This window comes from Eptatretus burgeri, chromosome 2 (assembly GCF_056783735.1).
Source record: "Eptatretus burgeri isolate ZD-2024b chromosome 2, Ebu_testis_v1, whole genome shotgun sequence".
NCBI classification, from domain to species: Eukaryota; Metazoa; Chordata; class Myxini; order Myxiniformes; family Myxinidae; genus Eptatretus; species Eptatretus burgeri.
In genome coordinates this window covers 154,369,188-154,378,704 of record NC_140962.1, presented here as the reverse complement: position 1 = coordinate 154,378,704, position 9,517 = coordinate 154,369,188, and the positions used below count along the sequence as shown (strand labels likewise).

The 9,517-nt window shown below is 46.3% G+C and overlaps 1 protein-coding gene across 1 annotated transcript in view; it reads left to right on the top strand.

Moving 5' to 3' along the window:
* Positions 1 to 9,517, top strand: part of LOC147033624 (uncharacterized) — a 64,115-nt gene that overhangs the window by 20,050 nt on the left and 34,548 nt on the right. The window contains exon 3 of the mRNA XM_085851784.1: positions 6,562 to 7,261. Within this exon, the coding sequence (XP_085707910.1) occupies positions 6,562 to 7,261 (700 nt within the window). The remainder of the gene's footprint in view (positions 1 to 6,561; positions 7,262 to 9,517) is intronic.

The following is a 9,517-nucleotide window of genomic DNA, read 5'->3' as shown; positions in this document are numbered from 1 at the left end:
AATCGTGGACTCGATCGAAACAATCCTATCGGAACGTATGCGATCGTGTCTGAACGGAAGATCAGACCGTGACAGATCATGACACCTGAAATTTACAAATCGTGAACAGATCGCATCCGAGCGCAACAAATCGTATCAGAACGTATCAACTCGCATCACCTCGTATCCAAACCTGAAATTTCAGAGAAATTCCATGATCAGCTACGAATGGCCAGTCGTGGTGTTCGTAACGGATCGCACTACAGTGGGAATCTAGTTTTACCAGTGATTACTTCATCAATTTGTTATATACCTCTAATAATAAACTTTCCAGATTATCGTTGCAACTATAAACACCAATAGTTTGCCTAACCCCCAGAATTGATCCAAGTCCTCCTCCACCCCCCCCCCCCCAGCCCAATTGCCTCCCTCAGAATTATGGATGGCTCCCCTCCCACCCGAGAATTGCAGACGGTACAAGTCCGCCCGAGTGTGTGTGTGTGTGTGTGTGTGTGTGTGTGTGTGTGTGTGTGTGTGTGTGTGTGTGTGTGTGTGTGTGTGTGTGTGTGTGTGTGTGTGTGTGTGTGTGTGTGTGTGTGTGTGTGTGTGCGTGCGTGCGTGCGTGCGTGCGTGCGTGCGTGCGTGCGCGTGTGTGTATATGATGGCGCTGTTAAGATTGTAGAACTGATAACAGGATAAGTCTGCTTTGTGTCTGCTTTTGTAAATTGCTTGCCCTTTTGCCGTACCCCACAAATTCCTTGCTATCCCTGCTGTACATAATAATAAACCTCATTCACTGTGCCACATGCCTTTCCTCACTTGAGTGTAAATAAATGCTTGTGTAGAAATGTTCCCAGCTCGTTTTTGTCTTTTCCTTCATTTATTCAGCGTGGTCCATAGCCGAGCCGGGACTTTATCCCCCAATGATCTGTTTTTCTCGTCGGTACGTCCTTGGCAGTTATGCTCGGCTGCATCTGATCGGGTAAGATGATCCGGTTTGAACAAGGCGTACCGAGGGCGTGTCCCCCGGTAATTAGGTCACGTGACTTTTCGGTAAACGCCATCAGACGGAGGACCCCAAGTCACGTGGTCGAGTTATTGGCGTTCACAGTCGATTAGCGACCCTCCGCATCACAAAATTATTCGTGTGCAACGGCCTGTGATTCTGGAGAGTGGTGGGAACCCGAGGTAGCTCACCCCTCCTCGTGGTCTTCTCGTCCCCGACCCCAGGTCCGCAACAAATATGTATATATATGTATGTATGTATGTATGTATGTATATATATATATATATATATATATATATATATATATATATATATATATATATATATATATATATATATATATATATATATATATATATATATATATATATACAGTAGACTAGGCATAAGTCGTCACCATCGGGACCGAGAAAAAAGTGACGACTTAGACATGTGACGACTTGCGCGTATGCAAACATTCATGATGACTGGGGTGAAGGATGAAGTCGCGCGTGGCCTGGCCACGTACGTGTGAGAGGGCGCAACAATCTCTAAGCTGGCTATTGTACCAAAAGGGAAACACAATCCTCGGGGCATAAGTGGGGGTTCATTGGTGAGTTGGAAAGTGATCAAGCAAAGATGGAATTCATGAATCACTTTATCAAAAGTAAAGATAATGAACAACTGTAAGACAACTCATGTACCATCGGTGATGGTATATGACCATCGACAAATGTGGAATGAATGGCTGTTAGAATTCATTCACTGGAATGAATGTAGAATGAGTTTTCATATGGAATGAAAACTCGTATACCATCGACAAATTACATGACACGCAGTCATCGTGATGACTACCACTCAATACCTATGTGAAAGTGAGTGTGGTGACGTACAAAACAAGCCTATATAATACCATGATCGGACTTCAACACTAAGCTCGATCGATCCTTTACTCCTTCGCCAGAGACTGCATTGCGCAGCCTGTCTACCTCTTCAGATGCATGTGGGACGGCACGCTGACAGAGCTGAACGCAGCGCAGTTATAAATAGCCTATCACTGGCGCTGTAAACCAATGAGCGAGCATCCCGATTCCATGGAATCTGGCTTCTCACGAGGAAGAAGTTCCATGTGACGAGTTAGGAATGGTAATTTACTTGAGGTTCCATTACTTGGGAACGGACAACATTACTTATGTCAGGTCAGGTTCGATCTGTGACCTGCTACAGGTACCATGTAAACCTGTACTAACCTGTTCCATGGTCGGGTTGTCGGCGACTAAACCGTCTCCCCCACCAGGTTTTCTGGTGAGGAGGGTGTTTGGATATGGACACCCAGCAGGATTAAAAACAAAACCTGTCAAAGGGCGGAGGAGCTCCTTGTGAGCCAACGGCCATCCATATCTAGTGCCCAACTGTGTCTGCGGACGTCCTCCTGCAGTTGGGTCACTTCTTATTAGGAGGTTGGTGGCAGGATTTGCACTCCGGCCACCGTAAAACCCTTCATTCCGCAAAACGCAAAAACGCAAAAAAATCTGAAAACCCACTCCATGGGAGTACCTCCTGTGCAGCTTCCCTTCGCAGGGCAGCTCACCGGATGACGGGATTGGGGCAAAGCCTTCGGGACCCCCAATCTTTGATGATAGGAGGGAAACCACGGGGTAACATCCCTGGGTCAGATTGCGGGAGAGTGTGTCGGAGTGGTGCTGAGGTGTCGTCCACCAGACGGCGGTCTCCTTGGGTTAACCTGAGGCGGTCCCTTCGGGTGGGTGCCTGGAATGTCCTATCCCTAAGAGAGGATGATCACCTGTCTCTGTTATCATCTGAGCTCAAGCGTTTGGACATCAGGATTGCAGCTCTCTCTGAGGTTCGGAGACCGGATTGCGGCGAGATAATGGTGGGTGGTTACACCTACTATTGGTCTGGTCGCTCTGATGGTTACCATACCCAAGGAGTTGCTGTAGCTGTGTCCAATAAGCTGACCCCAATGATAATTGAGGTAACACCGATCAACGAGCGTATTATGAGATTAAGGATTCGTCACTCCTTAGGTGTCATTTCCCTGGTCTCTGTTTATGCTCCGACTGAGGCGAGTGATCTCACCGTGAAAGACACATTCTACGCCACACTCGAGTCTGTGGTTGATCAGTGCCCCAGACGAGATGCACTTCTAGTCTTGGGGGATTTCAATGCATCGACTGGAACTGATAGGGATGGTTATGAGGTGTGTGTTGGTCCCCATGGGTCAGGAACTATGAACCAGAATAGCACTAAGTTCCTTGACTTTGCAAGAAGTCATGGACTTAGGGTGGCTGGTTCATGGTCTCATCGCTGGACTTGGTATTCCAACGCTGGCGGTGTGGCAAAGGAGATTGACCATGTCCTCATTGACGGTCGTTGGAGGATGATCCAGAACTGCAGGGTCTACCGGAGTGCTCAGTTCCTCAATACTGACCACAGGCTTGTTGTAGCAACTCTAAAGCTGCAACTTAAGTCCTGGAGAATGGTACCATCCCAGCCTAGGCTGGATGTTGCCAAGCTCAGGGATGAGAGAGTAGCTGAGGAGTTTGCGAACAGGCTGAGTGGACACTTGGGGGGTCTGGGTGCTTTGGGGGGTCCTGAAGAGTTGTGGAACGCCTTCAAGACCACCGTCCTTGATGTTGCCGGTGGATGCCTTGGAGCTCACCGCTGGGCAAAGAAGAATTTTGTCTCTCAAGGGACACTGGATACCATTGACCAGAGTCGCAGGGCCAGTCTGAATGGCAGAGCTGAGCTGTTCAGGGAGCTGAGGCGTAAAACTGTACGTGCACTGAGGGTGGACAAGGAGGCCTATGTGCGAGGAATCTGTGAGGGGGTAGAGCATCACCTGTGGACAGGTGATTCTCGTCCCGCTTACAGGGGAATTCGCGCATTACGTTCATCCAAGCCCATCCCTCGGAGCACTGCAGTTCGAGCAGAGAGTGGTAGGCTCTTGACAGAGGAGTCTGAAATGAAGGCCCGCTGGGCTGGTTACTTTGAGCGGTTGTACCGGGCTGATCCCCCAACTGTCGAGTTGGACGTCAAGGGTGTTACAATCCCTGTTGCTGACCCTCGAATCAACTGTGGTCCACCTTCGCTTGTGGAAACACGGGCTGCGGTTTAACCAGTTGAAACGGGGCAAAGCTTCAGGGATCTGTGGCATCCATGCCGAACTTCTCAAGGCTGGTGGAAATGCTGCACTCGTGTCGTTGCATGCAGTTTTGTGCTCTGCCTGGAACACAGGCATCATCCCAACTGACTGGAAGAGGGGCCTTGTTGTCCCTCTCTGGAAAGGGAAGGGTGATCGCCAAGACTGCAACAACTACCGAGGGGTGACGCTGCTCTCAGTGCCGGGCAAGGTCTTTGCTCGGATAATTCTTGATAGGGTTCGCCACCATCTGCTTGAGCACCAGAGGCTTTACACCAAAGAGGTCAACGATTGACCGTATCCTTGCTCTTCGTGTCCTCACCGAACGCAGATGAGAGTTTCGGCAGGGGCTGCTTGCAGCCGATGTTGATCTCTGTAAAGCATTCGATTCAGTGAATCGGGATGTCCTCTGGAGGATTCTTGGTCTTCGTGGGGTGCCACCAAAACGGATCGATCTGATGTCTGAACTCTACTCTGGTACTGAGAGTACTGTGAAGTGTGGTGGTACCATCTCTGACTTATTTCCAGTTGTTACTGGAGTTCGTCAGGGGTGTGCACTGGCCCCCACACTTTTCAGCACTTGTATGGACTGGATTTTAGGGAGGATGTCGGAGAGATCAAGCAGCGGTGCATCGTTTGGGAATGTCAAGATCTCGGACCTTGATTTTGCGGAGACTTTAGATATCCTTTTGGGGGCCCTCGAGGTGCTGAATGAGGAGTCGGAGCCGTTGGGATTATGGTTTTCTTGGGTCAAAACTAAGATCCAGGCTTTCGGTGACATCTTGGATGCTGCTGTCCTGTCTGTGTCTGTTTGTGGTGAAGATGTTGAGGTCGTGGAGAGATTCACTTACCTTGGCAGTGATATTCATGTCTCTGCTGGCTGCGAGTCAGAGGTCAATAGACGTCTGGGTCGGGCCTGGGGAGTCATGGATTCACTGGATCATGGGGTGTGGCGCTGCCGGTACCTGTGCGGGAGGATGAAAGTCCGAGTCTTCAGGTCCTTGGTACTTCCAGTCTTGCTCTATGGGTGCGAGACTTGGACTCTGACCAAGGATCTGAGACGGAGACTTAATTCCTTTGGTACCAGGTCTCTTCGGAGAATCCTTGGCTATCGCTGGTCGGATTTTGTGTCCAACGAGCGGTTGCTGAGAGAGACTCGGATGAGATTTGTTACCTGCATAGTCCGTGAGCGTCAGTTGCGGCTGTATGAACATGTGGCTCGTTTTCCTGACGCTGATCCTGCTCACCAGATTCTCTCAGCGAGGGAGTCTCATGAGTGGAGGAGGCCAGTGGGTCGACCACGTGCCTCATGGTTGCAACAGGTTGACCATCATCTCAAGGAGATGGGGATGGGCCTGGCATCTGCCTGGGGGATGGCCAGATGGAGGCCCTTGGAGTACCGGCGGAAAGTGGATGCAGCGACGCGCTGTTCTGGCACATGCTCCCATACCTGACCTGACCTGACAACATCTGACGACTTAGAGATGACGACTTACAGACTTTATTCAAAGGGATTTAACATTAGATAAATTCGGGACTTTTTGACGCTGCCGACTTAGGCGAAGTGACGAGTTACACGCTGCCGACTTGCGCCTCGTCTACTGTATATGTATGTATATATATATATATATATATATATATATATATATATATATATATATATATATATATATATATTGTTTTGATTTATCAAAACAATGCACATAAATATGATTGAATCGGAAGAATCCAAATGTAAACTAGAGGGGAAGCACTCGGGAGAGTGCAAAACCTCCGCCGCCAATACTGCTGGGTCACTCAAGTGAACCTTATATCTTATTCATTAAATATGATGTCAACAGTGCTGACAAAGTTATAGTTCTTTTCTCCAACATTTTGTTTTTTTTTGGGGGGGGGGTGTTGGAAATCACTTAAAACATGTAAAAAAATGCAAAAGAAAATTTTTTTTTTCTCAAACTTTTTTGGGGGGGTTGGAAATCACTAAAAACATGCAGAAATGCAAAAAAAAAAATTTTTTTTGGGGGGTGGGGGGGGTGGACCAAGTCCAAAATTTAATGGCATGATCCTTGGACCATACCTAACCCCCCACCAAGTTTCGTCGAAATCCGTCGAGGAGTTTTTCCGTAATACTGTTCACAAACAAACAAACAGAAAGGGGTGAAAACAGAACCTCCATCCATCTTCGAAGATGGCAGAGGTTAACAACGCACTGAACACGATTAGACCGCCAATCAATGACTCACAGTTGTCTAGAAAACAAAGGAGATGCGAGATTTATCAGTGATGTTACGTGCAATGAATTTCTCACTTGACAGAAATAATATTTTGATCAACGGAATGATTTCTTTTTCGATTTGTACCCAATTATTTATATATTTTTGCTCTGATTGTGTATTGTGGAGAGCTAACTGCATTGTTTTGATGATCTTCACAGGTAAATGGGAGAAGCTCTTCGGGAAGTTCATCTGCACCGTTTGCTCTCACAGCTTCACCACCGCAGCTGCCTTGCAGGTGCACATGGAGAGGCATCGGCCAGCTTCCAGTGATAAAAAGTACAAATGCACTGATTGTCCTTATAGTACGCGTGATAAAAGCACCTTCACAGCACATGCTCATTTTCACATGGGAGAGAAGCCATATGCCTGCCAGGTTTGTGGAAAGGGATTCAATTCCTCCACATACTGTCAGAGACACATGCGAATTCACACAGGTGAGCGCCCTTACGCATGCAAGGTGTGCACAAAATCCTTCGGTCATTTGTCTACTCTTCAACGGCACACACGAATACACACAGGAGAGAAGCCTTATACTTGCAGTGTGTGTGGTAAGGGATTCCGTCAGTCATCAAGCTCTCAGAAACACATGCGAATTCACACTGGAGAACGCCCGTACATGTGTACGGTGTGCAATAAGACCTTCAGTTTGTCATCGAACTGTCACAGGCACATGCAGACTCACACAGGCGAGCGCCCATACGCGTGCACAGTGTGCGGTAAAGGGTTCATTTCCTCGTCGCACTGTCAGGTACACATGCGGTATCACACTGGAGAGCGGCCGTACACATGCACAGTGTGCAGTAAGGGGTTCAGTTCGTCCTCAAACTGTCAGAAGCATATGCAATCGCATGCAGAGTAGTGCCTTGCAAAATGGTTGCGGCATTGTAAAATTACAGGAGAAATTGGATGCAAAAACAAGGCACTTGCTGTTCAGAATGGTTCCACAAAAACCATTGTATTTCTCGACTATATCTTTGATGTTCCAAACAACTGTGGTACTGTAGGCTATGTATATTACCCCGCACATGAAAGGCGAAAAGCGGGTTAAACAATTGGTTCACTATGTCTGTCAAGAGACATCAGCTTGTGATCAAGGAACAAATTGATTTAAATTGAATGTTGTATGTTGTATGTTGAACGTGAATCGGAAAACGAACACGGAATTTAGCAGTACTTTGCCTCTGAAATTCCAAACGGGAAACTCGCTGTTGTTCAGGACGTCGTAAAGGACACGAGCAACAGGCACGAAGAACTAATGTAATGTGTTAAAATTCGGTGGTGTAAAAGATCCTGGATCAACGGCGGAAAACTTCCGGAAAATATTTTTTGTACAGCCTTTAAAATCTTTTTTTTCTTTCAACTGAATTATATACTTGAACACTGCAGAATACAAATCACCCTCTTGGCACTTTCAAAAACCTTTCGTTTAGCAGTACTTGGACAAAATGTTGCGGCATTTTACATAATCTCGACCAATCAAATGTGCTGCTTGCACACCCCGCCCATATCCTTTTTTTTTACTCGAGACTGCATGGGGTAAAGTGTTCCGTGAAGTCTCCAGTTAAATACAATATTTGGATGCACACGAGAAGGCAAGGCTACACCTGAATCCCAAACTCTCCTTGCTTATAATTGCCAAGAACGAGTGCGAAAAAAAAAAAAGATGTAAACCTCGATTTGTTAAACACAATACAGCCTAAACAATCGCAAAGACGTTAAAACAAAATTACGTGCAAATACATACGAGTACGCATTAAATGATGACGATGATAAATATAAACTAGACAGACTGGAAATATTTTTGAATAGGTCGTTGGAATATGAGACTTTAGAAATAACATGATCTGCCCCAAAATGTTCGGTGTGCATGCGCAGAAGCCCCAGAAAATAGTGATCCCGGTAGCATCGTAAAATATACCGTGCGGGTGAGATGAGGCTTGTTACTTAAAATGGCTTGCAAAACTTCTGAAAGAAGCCAAAAATACTTGGAAAAAGTACTTGTACAGAGGCACAGCTCTTTCTCTCAATGAAACACTTGGAGAACTTTTCAGCTTGTTGAACGTGCAGCTACCCGTAATGCAAACTCTCGACCATCATGTGTACCAGTGCAAGGCCCAAGTGGACGGGCGTGTGCTACACAACCCCCTGACTGATTGCTACCATTGAATGGACTGTATATCTTTATTAGGTGGTTCTGAACACCGGTGGGATGGACATATCTGGGGCTTGTGAATGTTAAGGGCAAGTTTTAAAAATGATGTTACAGTAAAGCCTCCAACATCGTGGGTTTCCACCAATTCCGGGCAACCTATTGTGTTCCGATTTTGTTATTGCAGTATCTAATTTTGGCGAATCATGGTTTTTGAGCTGAGATGAGTCATTGCGTCCGAATGTATGATTACCTAACATTACGACCCTTTTGATGTTTCTTGCACACCGTTCATTGCAATAATCGGACCAGCATACGGGAATGAAGCTAAATTTAATAACGAATCGTCATCGAACAGGAAACGACACATGGAGGTCATGTAATACTAGATCTGCAAGATCTAGTGAACACCCAACAGTTGATAATGGCACCCAAACTTAAAACGATAGACAAATTTTATCTTGCCAAAAGACAGAAAATAGTTAAGACATTGCACGAATAAATCAAGTTGTTAGATGCATCAGAAAGAAGTGAAAGTGCGGCATCTGTGGGCCGCCATCACTGGATCAATGAATCCACTGTGTATAAATGTAAGTTTTTTTTTTGTTTTTTTTAAATATCCGTGCAAGGGATTCCTGCCAGCAAAGTGCAAAAGGCTCATTCAAATCCTGTGATTCTCATATTAAAAGGACAAAAAACACTTGGATCGACAAGATAAACACTTGGATAAAACTCTTAATGTTTGGATCGAGGACCAAACAGAAAAAAAAATGCCTTTGAGCGGACCGGTGTCAGGAGAAACCATCGCAGATTTCCCAACATTTCCACGAGGCATCCAGAGCCGAAGGCTCCAATTCAACCATGGCTCATGGAACGAATCGAGACGAAGAGATTTGTCTGAACAGGTTTTTAACGCCGAAGAGATGGCATTATTTTGGAAGAGGATGCCATCTGAAGCCTTCCTC